This window comes from Larus michahellis, chromosome 4 (assembly GCF_964199755.1).
Source record: "Larus michahellis chromosome 4, bLarMic1.1, whole genome shotgun sequence".
In the NCBI taxonomy this organism is placed as follows: domain Eukaryota; kingdom Metazoa; phylum Chordata; class Aves; order Charadriiformes; family Laridae; genus Larus; species Larus michahellis.
Genome location: NC_133899.1, coordinates 15932246 through 15948755, shown reverse-complemented (window position 1 = coordinate 15948755; position 16510 = coordinate 15932246). Strand labels below are relative to the sequence as shown.

The window sequence follows — 16510 nt, the reverse complement described above, 5'->3', positions numbered from 1 at the left end:
GTAAAGTGCTTGCTTTATTCAGATTTCCAGAGCTTTCTGAATGAGTTTTACTTGTCTAGCTATTGAAATACTTTGATTCTCCTGCTGTCCATTAGTTTGGTTAAAAAAACCAGAGCAGCGAGTAGTAGAACAGTAATACGTAAGCACTTAAGTGTGACTGAACTGCACTTCATTTCCCTATACAAAACATGAAAATACAAGAAAAAATTTCTAATGCTTTTATGAGACATTTACTGTGAATGTCCAATGCACTGAAGAGGGGACAGGAAGGAAAAGAATGTAACGATACTTCAAAACTTGAAATACAAAAGCTCATTAATCCTAGCAAAACGATCCTATATATTACACAAAAATAACTGTAATGTATCTATGCTACAGATATTAGTGAATCCCTGAACAGTAACTTACTAAATTTAAATTATTCTACTAATTAGCATTTGCATGCTGAAACAATATTCAATCTAGAACAATATTATTCCTACTTTCTGAAGGAATGCGTGGTTATTACTGATTTTAAGTTCAAGGAACCACAGTTAGAAGAGAAAAACATTTTAGACAGGCATTACTGCATTCTCCTTAGTTATTATATCATTGTAACTTCTCCATACTTTCTTTGTGCATTTTACTATCTTCATGCCTTTTAGGACAATATATCTAAAACCTAAGAACATCACAAAATAGTATCAGACAGCAGAAAATAGCAGAGAATGAAAGCGTTATCTCTAATAAGGATGCAGTCAAAGGAAAACAGCAAATCAAATTAAGCCATCAAATATTCAGCTGTGCAGTGCTATTCAGTGTTGCCTAACCTTGATAAAATCTTTGATGAGCTGGGCTGCTTTAACCCCATTCTGTACATTAAAGCTTATATCAACTTTTACTTCAGTGAAGGAATCTGTCAGTTTAATAATAGGTACCTGCAAAACAAAGACAGATTAAATCAATACAGATTTCCAAGACACATTTGGTTTCATTCATACTTACATGCACCAGTAAAACGGAAATGTTTTATGAATTTGTAGAGAGGAGACAGACAGAGAAAAAGGACTCCTATCTATTTAGGAACTCACACTCTTTGCCAATCTGTTTACATACACTTTGTTTTTCTAACTCATAAATGCTATTTTCAATCTACTATCCTGTTTAATGGAACTTAACACTTCACCTTCAAAGTGATTCGTTTTAAATTGTTTTTAGTCAGTATCTTGTGCAGAAGCATAGCTCTAGTGGGAAAAACAAACAGCAGAGGGAGACAAACACTTAAGAAATAAAGATAAGTGGTAACAGACACTCTTAAGAAAAGACACACTCCTGTCATTGTGGGTCATTGATTCCTCATCAAATTATCTTCAAACAAGAAGCACAAGATATTGAGAGCACTCTGACATACCTCCACCTGAATGGGTTCCAAGTTATCTCTCTCTACTAATAACAGCTAGCAATTAGACACCTGTTTAAACCTCACCATTCTTACATACTCTTACAATTAGCAAAAGGTAGGAAGTTATAATGGCACTAATTCTATCCTGCATAAGACATACTATTACATATTTATATAAGGCCGTACTTACAACTTCTATGTGAAAATGTATTACGTCTGCTTACTTGGAATAAGAAAAAATAAATCATTGATTTATGCACAAACTCCGTCCAGAAATTCACAAGTCCAATCACATCAATTCCCAACAATGACTAGTATAACCTCACTTAAAAGCAAGTGTATGTTGTGCAGTATCGAAAATCCAATGATTTTCCCCAACAGAAGAAATGCGTCTGCTGGTGCGCTATCAAGTATTTTGTCAGTAATAAAAAATTTACTAAATGCAAAGGTTCAATTGGTTCTATTTCAAATTTATATATAAAATAGTTTCTGCTTATGAAAATTCATTCTTTTAACCAAGATCTTTCTTTGATTAGAAACTTAACTTAGAACAAGGAAATACCCTCTTTCCCCAAACTTACAGTTGCTTTATCTAGAACCTTTACTGAGTTTTCATCTGCTACATTGTGCTTTCTAAGAGCTTCTTCCAGGGTCCAAAGAGGTAATGTCTCCCATTTTCCAAACACAACTAAATCAATATCACTGAAATGGAAAGAAAATATAGATTTATTCAAATTAAAAGACCAATACACTTAAAAGAAAAACAACTGACATCCACACATAACTAGAATAAAACTGACAGAATGTAGCTTAAACAAATAATTTATTCTTAATTTTCTGAGGAAAGGGGTGGGTATAAACTCTGACACTTGGGGAAATACAGAGCACTTCAGGTTAGCAAGGGGAGGGACAGACATTAGTCCGCTCAGGGCATGCTGCCGGCAGACTGCCATCAGCTTCTCCAGAGTGATTGAGAGCAAGAAATTAACTTGTGATTCACCGCCTTTGACCTGTATTAATCAGTAAGGCCGACTTAACAGCTTGCCACTGAAAGGGACTGTCCTGTTCCCAATCCTCTACTCCCAGATGCATGGCTCCATCTCCTCCTTTACTCCAGGTTTGGTATTTGTCCAATTCACAGCAAATCAATTCAACATATTAAGGGGCCTGGCAGAAACCAACTCCCTCCTTTCAGAAAACTCCAGAACATTCTGGGGTAGTCTTATGCTTCCTTGCAACTGCAAGCTGGTTTTCTGTGTGACCAGAGCAGCAACCGGCACACAGTAAGCAGCTGGCCTCTAGCGCCAGGAACAGGGAGCAGGGAAGGAGACAGGAAAACGTGGCAACTTTGACTTCAGGAAGCAATAAGCTGTTAAATATAATCAAACCATCTAATTAACTTCACTCATCAACTCAGCTCCTTGAAGAGGTGTTTCCATCCTGCTACACTTCCCCACTAAGCACATACACATTCGTTTGACTACGCAGGGAGCTGACAGCCTAATTCAATGCCTAAACTCAAACGCAAGAGGCGACTGATGCCCAAGCTGAAGGCAGCTAAGGCCACTGTGAGATCCTGAGCTTTTTCCTCTTTGCTCGCCAGCTGCTTCTTTAATTTCCCCTGTTTAGTTGGGAACACAAAGGAGGGGGAAATATAACCCTAGAGTTATACTAGCCGGCCACTTCAGTCCTATGGAAAAACGCATTACAGAAAATACCAAAAAATTTAGAAATACTTTTTTACCCCTCACAGATTCTACAGATCTGCTGATTCACAATCAATCTTTAACCACTGTAACAATCTCATATAAACTACCTCCGTGTCAGATGAAGTATCTCTTGCCGACACACGGTGCCGGCACAGGCAAGTTGAGCTGTGCACCATTTAGCTGACAAGGACGGGCAGCACTCAGCCAGTTTCAGAAAACCATGTTCAAAACCTGCCTGGAGAGCAGGAGATGCTGCTGGACACTTCTCTTCTGAACTAAATTACTGTTAAACCCACTACTGATGCTGACAACAACGGGAGACATTTTTCTGAAGCACACCACGAGGGAAAAAGCAGCTCTGCTGTCTCCTTGTGGATAGATTTTGGTTCCAAAATAACAGAGATCCAGCAGCTCAACAATCATGTGCCCAAACCTTCAATATCAGCTTAAGTAAAAGGATAGTAGGCAAACTCTAACACAGAGTAACAGAATTAAAAACACACTGTTTCTGAACCCCAGAACCTGAAATCTACATTAATTACACGGTTACTGACAGAGGGGGAAAAACTAGGGCAAAGGGAAGTTTTGAAAGAAGGCAACTGTGAATTCATTACCAACACACAAATTTTGAAAGTTTGGCAAGTACTGCCACAGGAAGATTTTTTTGTGGGTTTATGTACTGTGTTTAAAGTATCTGCATTTGTTCTCCTCCAAAAACTCAGCTGAAACAAATATAGAGGAAAGGCAGTATATGAAATCAAACAGACAGTAGCAAAGCCCTTTTGTTACATCAGTTTCAAAACAATCAAGCAAATCCAGCAAAGAACTATTGCTACCAGTCATGTGGAGCGCAATATCTCTTTTGTAAGCATCCAACCAAGTTTAATCAAGACTATTTAAAATCAATGAAAAAAAGGCCAAATGTGAAAAACGTGTATTTGTATGCCTTACTTCTGACTTTCCAAGCAGAAACTGAGCAATTCAGCTTTCCTGCAACTCCTTAGACTAAAGCAGGAACTACAGCATCTGTCAGACACTTTCTTTTTCAAAAAGAGATGAAACGATGACTTGGGTATCCACCACTTGCAGTCAGTACTAGACATTAATTCCTCGTGTTCCGAAAGTACAGAATTCAATTCAAGTGTTAACCTCAGACTTACGCTATTTACATCTGCTTATCCCCTGCAGCCATTTGAGTTGTTCATTCTATTTCTATTTAGTTGTCAAAAATACTTACAACTTCTACACAGAAGATACCAGTGTCACTGAGTAAGAACTTTTATGAAAACTAGTAATAAATTTGGAAAAGGTAGAGGTTGGCTATTGCACAGATTTCACAAAAGACAACTGAAAGAAAAAAACAATTCTGTATGTAATCTTTTCTCTTCAGTGTTAACATTAGCAATAACAAGGTAACATTAAAAGGTTCAATTTAATTGTCTGTGGAGATAAAATTTAGCTTTTCCTTTAAGGCCAACCTCTTATTTTGCTTCAGTCATCTAATGAAGCCAAATCACAAAATAAGCCTTTTTTGACAACACGGTAATTCAGATCTTTTACCGATACATGTAAAATCTATATAGACACACGTATTATAGTTAATAGTCTTAATTACTACATTTATGTACAATTTGCAGAGTACCCATAGCTTAACATTTTCTTAATGTAACAAGTATACACACAAGTAACATGGATCTTGGGAGATCAGATAGATCACCACGGGGTACAGGTTCCACAGCCTATTTTTTCTCTTGTACAGAATTTACACTGAAAAATTACTAACCTTGTAGGTAAATATAAACCAGTTTTAAAACTTCCAAATATCTGCACCTGAAACACAAGAACAGGATATATGAAAACAAATTTTCAGGCTTCAGAAGACAAACAAGTTCTATTAAGCTGCCTGTAAAGGCTGGGTATTGCTACCCTCCATTGGCAGATTTTGGTATTGCTAACGCAAGTACTCCTTTCTGTTAAAGCACTTACATCTCCAATGTAGAACAAACAGCTAATCTTCATTGTTATTACCCACAAAACATTAATAACTTTGACCTTTTTTTATTACAAAACCTTCTTTGTAATGTAAAAATTTTCACCATTACCAAAATCTGGCAAAACCCAGAAACCAAGATTTGAAAACACTGAAGAATGACACAACAGTAAAAAAACCCAGTGTCAGTTCAATTTATTTTTTGCTTTTTAATCTCAAAGTATACTCTTTAGTTTTTAAACACATTTTCTAAGCTTAAGTTTAAATATATGTCTGTTGCTTTGCATACTTAAAAAAAAATAATTAAATCATGACCAATTTATTTTTCTGTATTAAAGAGCAAGTAGCACAACTCTGTTCATTTCTGATTAAACAACAAACACAAAAAGTTTCAGAAAGTTCCACGTCCCACAGATTTAGTTTATTGTGCTGGATTTTTACTGGCTCTGGAGGTTTAAATGATCAGGTTTCCACAGTAAGCCGTCCGAAACCACATTCTCATTAACTCAGCCAAGCCTCGCAGGGAGGTCGGACTCATGCGCTAAGTCTCAAAGGGGGACTGGTGAAACTTCAAAGTAAAAATATCTACACATTTGGACTAATTTTCCACCAGACAGTCTTCTGATGTGTTTCCTGGAGCCACCTTACAGACTTGGGCATTCTGCCTTAGTCTCATGCACTAGCCTGACTGCCACCTATTTGTATGTCAAGTGACCCGCTTTTTATGTTTTTGCCCTTCTGGATAAGAAAAATGGGAGAAGGAAAGAGATGACGTTTTGCAAGGAAGTGTCTTCATACTTTCATAGACTCAGCAGCAGTATGAATGCTTCCTCTTGATTATTTTACATCACTTCACTCTTCTTACCCTCGCACCCAACAAAAAGCACATGCTGGCAGTAAATTTAATGCTGAAAGTTCATAGCTTCTCACACTAGAGAAGACTGCCAGAGATGCCACCGAACGAGCGTCAATATCGTATTTGATCTTGACAAAAGCATAAAAGCATCACAAAGCTAAGAATGTAATAATGGTGATTATTATTACTATTTTTAATCCAGGATAGTAATATAAGCATCCTCCATGAAACTGGGTTGAGTCAAACAAGGATTTATTTGGCCACCAAAAACACTCACACAATAAAACAACCACTAGTGGGTTTGCAAAAAAACTAAATGTGCTTTCACATTATGAAACAAAATAGTGTGTTCAGCTGAACAGCAAACTCAGCCTTTATTGAATAAACAACCCTGAAAGTATTCATAAACTTACTGATACAAACTTATATGACCTTTACAGAAAGGAATGAGGCAACATCTGCTATTGTACAATAATTTGGAGTATGAGAAACATGGAATTATTATAAAAGAAACCCACACCCACACTTCAATCCCTCTCTCATCAAATCTGGAAAGATGGAAGTAGAAGAGTGGGGAAATCTGAACAGAAATTTTAAAAGACTTTGATTTATCGAATCAGAATTTAAACAGTTGAAGCTCTGTAGCCATGTACATATTTAAAGCATCCCAAATACAGGACACTATTATGACTTGAGAGACGTGAGCATTAGTTTTTGTGGTGTGCCAACTCTGACAATTATGTTTCGATTCTATGCGGACAGAGATAGGTATTTGCATTCGTAAGATAACTTAAGATTCACAGTACTTGTAATAAACTCCTACTCCTGCATGTTATTCATCCTACATTTCTGTGAACTTGTTCATATTAAATTCTGAAGTTCCTGAAGGAGCTTTAATGGTGATATGTGTCCAAATACATCCTCACTACGCACAACAGAACGTGGGAACCCACAAAAGCTTGGCAAGTCCTTGCTACCAAAATCCCTCCGCCAAAATAAAACAATCTATCCACAGACAATTTGAATTTCCCTTCCTTCTACATCATTAAGTAGAATTTTCTGAAGTATGTCAAACTAAACAGGATTTATCTTTCTACTTCCATTCCCAACCATAGTATTTTCATAAGTGAATCGTGTGAAGCATGCAACATTGCTTCTTTTCAGATCTACCAGGCCACGTAATACTCAGACATGAAGCTGAGGACATTACGACAAATGTATCCTAAATTCCACTGTGTAAGTACTTATTTATTCAATAGTTAAATTTTCATATTCAACTCGTCAAAAAACTTTGTCTTAAAATGCTTTCGTTTAATGTTTTGGGTTGTTCAGTTTCAGTGTAATTAAAGCCTTTCTTATGGTCAGAGCCCTGCTGATGCCAAGAACAGTTCTCACTTACTAGGAATGTTTCCTTCTAAGCACATTCCCTTGAGTAAGAGAGCAAATGACACAATTGCTAACTTCTATAAATAAAGTAACAGTTTAGGATACCTAGTTTTACCCCTCCCTCCATCTGCTTTTTCAGCATTTTCCAAAGTGGAACTAGGAAAAAAAAGAAAAAAATGTATGTGCACAGCCACATTCCACACACTTTCTATATATTTACATTCAGGAAGCCTGATTTTCCTTTTCTTGGTATCTGATTTTTATAGAGCTTGTTTTACCTACATGTTTAGTGAAAACTACAAACTAAATGTGTATGTTCAGCTTACAAGTTTATTTTAGCTGGATTCGCTGCATCTATGGCTCAAAATGAACAGCTTAAACATTAACTTATCACTTTACACCACAGCTACAGCTGAGGACATTGGACCAGATAACACTCCACCTTCTCAGAGCATGTACTCAAAACTTAAATCTTACAAGTAGCTAAACCAACACAGATTTCCAGAAGGTTAGTGATTAACTCAAATGACTGAAAAATTCCAACAGAAGACTGTCAAAGTTGAACACAGTTGAGTTCAGCAGTTCAGTTCCCAAGCAGATCTGTAAAGTAAGTACCAGAAAAATAACATCACAGTAATTTCCAAGTTATAACCTCGCATACTGCTGTCACTCTTCAGTTCCCTTCTAGCCTCCAGAAAATGGAAGGGCGTACAAGAGGAGAATTCTTCCTCGACGTAACAGCAGCAGACAAAATGCAGAGTTAGGCTTTGAAGAGCAGTTACCAACTTGAGAAGGAGGAACTGGCTCGCTCTTGCTGTCCCACATTTTCAAGAACAGTGAAGACAGCCAGCCACAGCAGTTTTAACTGGCACCAACAGAAAAGTGAATTTCAGTTTTCAACTGCATGGTGTGTGCTTCTGCTCAGTCCCATTACAGCCACACTCAGGGGTCAGCTGTCACTGTGTGGCAGGGCTTGCCATTTGCTTCCCCTTCCTAAACAGATTATGGCTCCAAAAACCAGTTTCAGTAGCTTAAAGACTATTTTCCTCAAGGCCTCAAAATCATATATGTGTGTGTGTATAAATATATATATATTAAAAAATTATTTTAATATATATGTATGCACATAAGTATATATGAGGATGTATATAAATATATATATAAATTATTTTTAATATAAAAGACCTAGCTTTTACAGATCAAGTCTAGAGTATCTCCGGAAGCACTAAGTCCCTGTGCCACATTCCAAGTGTTAGCAGTAGCAAAGAAAGATCCCCTGGCAACAAATCCATCCACCCCAGTACACTGGTTAAGTCTGCAGCACACAAACTTGTCTAGGAAATAGCATCATCTTCTCTAGGCTGAAGCAATCAGTTATTCAGGTGAAATTCCCTACTACAGGACTTTGGCAGGGTGTATGATAGTAAGCACCGCTTCATACCCGCACTGCTTCCTGCACTATTGCCTGGCAGCCCGCTGCTCCTGCTCTTGATGAGAGCCTACAGCAGCGTTTCACTGCTATGCAACACCTGTGAGACGCTGAGGTCTCTCACAGTTCCCTTGGAAAGGTTATTGGTTTTGCTCAAAGAGAAAATTACCAGAGGTGTGTGGCACTGACTACCAACTCATCGTAACTGTGCCAAGGTGGCTGTCACCGAGTGGAGCGTGCTACTTCCATATTATACCTCACTAATACATTGTCCATAACAACGTGAACCACCTTGAAAATGTGAGTGTATTTTACGTACAAACCCACACACCACATACATATAGCTTATACAGAATTCATGTTCTGTCATATTCTACCAGTTTCTAAAAACACATTCCAAAAAATAGGTTAAGAAAATCTGAAACGAACAGTGGGTTTAAGTCACTCACGTCAAAACACTACTTTTACCCTGGCAGGATCAAAGAGCATTCCTTATATGAAAGATTCTGCTGTTTGAATTAGGTTTGCTATTCTGGCTAACAAGTCCTTATTCTCAGCTACTGTTACCTACAGATAGATGACTACAACTACAAATCTGCATTCTGGAAATGAACACCGTGTTAGTAGAGGGATACAATTAAACTAGATTCAATTACACTAAAAATCCAACTGTGTCCCCATAAAACCATCCTGAGTTGTAAATGCAACTTCTCTGGCTTCTCTTTAATCCAACCTTTACTTAAAAAGAACATAGCTCTGCATAGGAACTCTTGTTTCTACTGAATGAAGTACGAGCAAAAACCCATCGTCAGTGGAAAGAGGCATTGCAGACTTTAAACTCAATACACAGATCTACAGACTTGTTTGCTCCTGTACCAAAAACTGGTTCCTTTGAATTTGTAAGATAAGTCAATTTAGTTTAACTGCACATTAAAAACAGCATGGTCTATGTAACGTGGCATTGCTGGCATTCCACCTTAATAGACTTATTCAAGAACGCAGGTCTTTGGACTAGAAGCCCTGCTACAGACTTTTTCAGTGAAGCTATGAGTTTCAGAAGATTTTTTTTAAAACACAATACTTTACAAGCATGCACGCGTGCCTGATATGTTCCCATTAGTCTCAGTAAACAGATATTAATGAGACTAAATGTTGCCACACCTTATGCCCTTCCTTTGACTACAGTAGGTCTAACTTGTCTTTGTTCCTATTTGTGATAGAAATGTTGACATGTATTATTCTAGAAATAAAGATCATCTCTCATTTGACCAGAAATCCTTTTGGGTTTTTTTAAATAAGAAAAAATAAAGAGTATTTTCATTATTCAATACTTCACAAAGTAAAGAGGCACAAAAGGTTGCTTTTTTATATTAACAAATAGAACAGCGTCTTACTCACATCTGCATTAGGCCAGAGCTCTTTTATAACATTTTCTATCCTGTTCACCACTTCCATCCGCATTCTCTCTTCTTCAGGTCTGGGAGACATATACTTATAGAAGTCAATGATTTCTTCATGAAGACTAAGAAAGAAAGAAAAAAAAAAAAAAGAACAAGAAGTCAGGAAAAAACCCACTGGAGAATGGAACAGCAAGTACTCTAATCAAACACGGTTTTTAAGCTCCTAGTTACCTATTTAGTTAAGGGGCAGTTTAAGAGTAGCATGCAATTAAAAAAAAAAATCAGATTCACAACACTGATTAATGTTTGCTTTCATGTTAGTTTCTTACGCCATAGGTCAATATTGCACTGCATTTGCTACTAGCATGGAAGCAAATCTAAATCCAAGCGCCTTCAATTCACATTGAAAGTCACACTCTGTATTTTAATGCCAGTGTAAACCATAAATGTCTCAGCCTTCAACTACGAACGCAGCTGTAAGCTCCCACTACACACTTCCCAAACATTTCAACAGGAGGTTTTCAACCAGCGCTTCCAAGGCAGCCCCTTGGCAGCGGCTGGGAGCTTCAGGCGTCAGCCTGTACTCAGTACCAAGCTTTTGAAAGAGCTGGTAGTAATTGTGCCAGTACGAGAGCTAGAAAAACCACTTCTTTTACTGCTTAGAGAAGACACTAAACTAAATATGCACTCCCTTCCCATAACAAGAAAATAAGTAGCACACGCGCAGCAGCGGCTCAGAAGAGTAACTGATTGACAGACAGTTAACCCATATATTTGACAGTTTACCATATTACATGTGCTGCTCACAGTCAGTAAGCTATGTTTAGATTGCCTATGATTAGAGCTGAAATAAAAATGTCTTCATACAGTGCCACAAATTTCTATGCTGCTGTAATATCATAAACACATCATCATCGTCTTGACTAACAACGCATTTAAAAAAACCAGACACAGCCCTTTAACTCCAGCAAAATTCAGATGAACTCTGGCACAGAGCAGCTAAATTAATTTCATTTGTTTCCTGCAATGACCATTACAGTAATAGCTAGTTATTTTTAAAAAATGTATTGTTTCTAGTTACCAAGTGCAACGGTATCTCTCCTTAAAGCTCCGAGGGACCATCAGAAGAGGGCAATTTATTAAGAGCAAGCCCTCTGATGAGACGGGGAATCTAATACTTCCCCACTGCACACACACTTAAATAAATCAAATGTTAATAATTGGAGGTTGTATACACGTGTCCACAAAACAGTTTAAAATATCTGAAAGATATATTTAACAGAGTCAGGATAGGGATGGAACTCAAACCGTCTGCATTATGTTCTTCAATACTGCACCGTTATGAACAACACAAACTTCTCTCTCTCAGAGACAGAGGAATAAAATATTTACATTACTTTTCACCCCCGCACAGTTAGGGGAATAGTCAAAAAAGCCTAGCAACTTGTGGTGGCCATCACCACAGGCTCTCTATAGCCAACACAAAGAGAAAAAAACTCCTCTGACGGAGTTCCTCCAAAGGGAGATCCAGACAGATACCTGATTTAGCTGTTCTAAATCAACCTTTGGAGAAGCTTCTCCTCCTTTGACACCTACAGAAGGAGCCTTACAAATGCTTAAACTAAAACCTAAAATAACACAGTCCTCCCCAAAACATCTCCTGCAAAAATGCAAGGTGCCATCTCCCTCCTCTCTCTCCCCCTTACTGCCACACTCACACCAAGCCCTTTTCACACGCATCATCTCGCGTACCACAAGGATGTTCTGAACAAAGCAGCTGCAATATTCATACTGATAAATGCTGTTTTCAGCGTGTATTTTGACATTGCTAGGAAATTTCTTACTGCCTCCTACAGCTGCTTTCTTGCTTTTCCTTGGAAGTTTACAAGCTGGGGTTAACGTGCAGATTCCAAACCACCACTGCCATGCCTTACATGGGCACTGACTCCTCCGCCATCTCCTGTTCTTCTATTCTTTGCTGCTGTTCAAGGTGTTGGCACTTAAACCTTCTTACAGCTATCCTCCCATTGCAAGAACTGAACTCAGATCTCCCACTGCAAGAACTGGACAAGTTGAGCACTCCGGCAATGAAGTTCTCCGTTCCCACCACCAATGACACATACTGAATTGCTAATTTAGCCTCCACGTGCTTGACCATTAAGGCAGCATCCAAAAACAGGAGCAACAAGTAAGCAAAACCCTGATAATCAAACTCTAGTTATTTTTCAACCGTCATTTGGTGAACCAGCTTACAGGAAGACCTGGGAATCAGTCCATGGCTTCCTACCACATCTGGAAAACTCTTCACTTTCTTTGCAGGCTACATTGCGGGGAATTGACCAAGCAACAGCCCTCTTTCTGCCTCCGCTCCTCCAGACCAGCCGGAACAGACCTGTTACATCCACAAGGCACAAGATCTGCCCCAGGGCAATGTTTTCGTAACGTAAGATCGAGAGCACACGTGCACTGCGCGCCATGAGGAGTGGCACCACGTTGTCTGAGGGCACTTAATGGCACAAGATGTGCTGGGATAATACGGAGGGACTATCCCGGGGGAGAAATTCATGTATGGCACAGCACAAATCCACACTGTCTGTCATTAGTGGGTCCAGCTGCTCCTGGGCTTCCGCTTTATGGGAGTTAATTGTTCCCCTGCCCCATAAGGGAACTTAGAAAGAACAAGGCAATCAGAAATGAGGTCCCCAAAGTGCGCAAAGGGCCAAGCTACACAGATAGGGCAGTTCTCAGGGCACTTCTCTTTATTAACTCTACTAACTCCACTAACACTCCTAATCGAGATAATTATATCAATTGGTGCATTCTTCAGAAGCACATAAAGTAACGATGTGTTGTCAGAACCAGGTGTATTTCTTTTTCTAAACATAAATAACATATGTCTGCATCTCTTTAAATGGGATCCGTCTTATTCCTAGGTAGTCATATAAAGCTCTGTGGCAAAACAGAAAATTAAGCAGCGTGCAAACACACACAAACTTGTATTACACACACAGTGAATGTTACTAAATAATGCAGAAAAAACAAAATCTGAACTTTTTCAGTAATAGAATGCTTGAAGACTGATAGAAAAGTCCCCACCAGCATACCAGTTGGAAATACTACAGAGATATCTGCGTTCCATCTGCTCCAGCACTCTGTGCTGCCAGGACTGCCTGGGCTGCACAGCCCCAGCATGCACAAGGCAGGCAGAAGCTGTAAAGGCTCAGGACTACACCTGGAACCGTATTTCCCTGCCCAAAATGGCCACTGCCAAGAAATAAGAGAATGATTAATTAAAGGCAAGACAAACAGAAGTAGCCACATGCAGATTTCAGAGCAGTACAACATGACTTAGAGGCGTGACTCCAATTAATGTGGAGTTAACTCAAGCTGTATTGAAAATTAAAATTCAAGGTTATTCACTGTCTTAATCAACATCTATTATAGTCGCTGTTTTTCAAAACAATTTGTTTGGATTAATGGAATCTGTTTAACAAGAGCCTCTAGTGGAATTTTGTATCTTTAGCCGAAATGAAGATCAAAGAGACCAAGAAGTTATTTTTGGCATCATAACAGTATTTTATTATTTAATGCCATTACATTCATTAGTTATTTTAGATAAAAGTCCTTAAAAGGAGACTTGTTTTTAGAAGGAAATTACACTGTAATAAACCTGATTTCACCACAGAGAAATTATTTAATTTGGCTTTATAGTCATACTGAAGTATATCAACACCCGAGACCCACTTAGGATGCATGGATAGAGTTCTCTGCAACGCCTAAGAGCATTGGTTCACTGTATTTATTACAGCAAATAGCAGTAAATGAGTGGGTCTTTGTCCTATACTTCAGGAAATCTTAACATGCGGGGAAAAGAAAAATAAAATAGTCTCTTACACTTTCTCTGAGTATGTTTTATAACAAAGTGTGAGCTGCATCACACCCTGTTTTCATGCCCAGTAAGCTGATTCCATCAGAATTTCACAGACTGAACAGAGTTACAGAGAAGAGAAGCCACTAAATGTATTGGATTGTCGAGTCTGTTATGTTTACCCGACAGGGATAGTGATGCATCAGTAAAAGATAAATTATGGCTGCAGAAGTTGTAATCACAAGAAGGACTTCCCGCCGTACCATCACTGAATAGCACCACGAGAAAGACAAGTCTGCTAGACTCAAGCAGTTTAGGTGAAAAGCTGCAGCTTTGTTGCAGATGCAAGCACTATGGAACACAGCGCATTACATTTCTTTTGTAGTTTGATCACACCTTGCTTTATTTCATAGCACAACTTAGAGCTCTAAGTGTGCAACTCAGGGTTCTCAAAATAGCTTACTTATATCCAAGATGTTGTTATTCTGGAGTATGAATCTTACCGCACCTCTGACAATCAATTAAAAAATAATCATGTACAAATAAAATGTTGTTTGTGTTTTATACGCACGGCACGCAGGCAGATAGAGGGACAAGCACCTACGCTTGACTATGCCCTTCAGCTACCTGAGACACCAACCAGCACAACTTGCTATCGCTCTACATCCAGAACTGGAGCCGAGAGTGATACTGGGAGGCACGTCGCCTTATGAAACGTTAAGTGGAGGTACTATAGGTTTCACTTTGCACTAGGACCCCGATATAGACTAAATGACCAGCCCCCTGTGCCCACAGAGCTCAATGGCTTGGGGGAAGCTGACCCAACACCACCAGTTCCCAGCCCCACCAGCAGCTGCCCTGACCAGGACCATGCCCTGGAGCTTCCCTGCCTGCCCCGGGCAGCCAGATAGATACAGGTAATTCTGAACGGGTTTCCTTACCCACAGGAAAGCACTTAAGCGTTGCCTTTGCATGCCAACATGCAGTATTATGCTAACCAGAGTGTTAAGTTTTAATTGAAAAATTTTCTGCTTTTGTCATTCTGGAATTGTGTTATACTTCCACTCTCCTCTGGCTCTTCTTCACTCTTCATTTCACAGGAGAAATTATGCAGGCATGCATGTTCTAATTTCTCTCATCAGGGTGTTACCCATAGCTTCTGCTCCAACTCTTAAAAACGACCGAGTTAAAAATTCTGCTCATCCATCCCAAAGAGTTTCCTCTGCCTTGGGCATATATATTCTGTTGCACAGAAAATGACATTTGCAACGTCACTGAAGATAATTTAAAACAATGTATAATAACCATATGCAAAAAAAATAAAATAGTGTTCACGCACTACAATATAACCTTTGGCAGGATTTTCTGAAGGAAGCTTCGTTTTCAGAATGATGAATATCTAAATTATTTAGCACCTCCACAGACAGTGAGCAGAAGTAAGCAATGAACACACAGATGACTTTTGCCTTCCCAGACTCTATGCTTTAAGATGAACCCCTTCTGATTTAAGAGTTTATTGATTTTATACTCACACTTGGATAGGATATTTGCAATGTACCCCTGTAGCACCAAATAAGCCTTTTGTATCTGAATTTTCTTTGAATGAATAATTCCTATAGGACAGTGTTGTCGCCCCTACCATTTTATGTCTCCTCTGGAGAAAAAAAAAGAAAAAAAAAAAAGAAAAAAAAATCAAAGGCAACAAGGAGAAATATTGTAGAATCTCAGGTTTATAACCGTCTTTGGCGTCTTTGGGGAAGAATGCGAAGGAGGAACAGGAGGTATTTTAGCTTCTTGCAAGCATCAATACTTAAAAGAGTCCTAACTGCATCCATCCCTCCACTCCCGAGACGAAAGCTAGCATTGCACAGGAGGAGAGCGAATAAGTTCTGTTTGAAGCTTCCCAAAGTGTCTAACTAAGAAAAAGACTGTACTGGGTTTGCAACTGTAAAAAAAAGAAAAACAAACAACAAAAAAAAAAAAAACAAATTATGGCAGGAAATTCTTATCCTTTGTAAGTTTCATGAACTGAACAAAGCTTTTCCCTCTCCTGTGTGCGACCTACTTGGTCCTGAAGTGGTTTTGAACAAAATTGTAACTAAGATAAAGGGAAGACACAGAGCGCTCCAAACCTCCCTCTCCCCCTCACTGTTTTATTTATTTTTATTTTAATATTTATTTTAAAAGCAACCTTGACACTCCACAAGATGGGGAATGCAGCAGCTTCCCAAAATAACTTTCACTTTTAACATTTTCTTCCACGAGCTTAATAAAATAATTTCTAGATTACTATTACCATCTACATGTGTTGAATAACAAAAGCAGGAACAGCAGACACTGCGAAGATCACGAATTATTTTCCCACCTACAAACTCAGGCAAAACCAAACATTAGAGTAGTGAAGAGAACTGTAAACATGAAGCATCTGCTGAGGTCCTCCCTCTCCCTACCACCTGGCTCTCTGTAGCATACAAATTCTTTTAATATTTGC

The 16510-nt window shown here is 38.6% G+C and overlaps 1 protein-coding gene across 1 annotated transcript in view; it reads right to left on the bottom strand.

Annotated features, from left to right (window-relative positions):
- TENT4B (terminal nucleotidyltransferase 4B) overlaps window positions 1–16510 on the bottom strand; it is a 42729-nt gene that overhangs the window by 10262 nt on the left and 15957 nt on the right. The window contains exons 2-5 of the mRNA XM_074583092.1: window positions 10150–10273; window positions 4874–4920; window positions 1963–2083; window positions 810–917 (exon numbers count right to left, since the gene is read on the bottom strand). Of these exons, the coding sequence (XP_074439193.1) occupies window positions 810–917; window positions 1963–2083; window positions 4874–4920; window positions 10150–10273 (400 nt within the window). The remainder of the gene's footprint in view (window positions 1–809; window positions 918–1962; window positions 2084–4873; window positions 4921–10149; window positions 10274–16510) is intronic.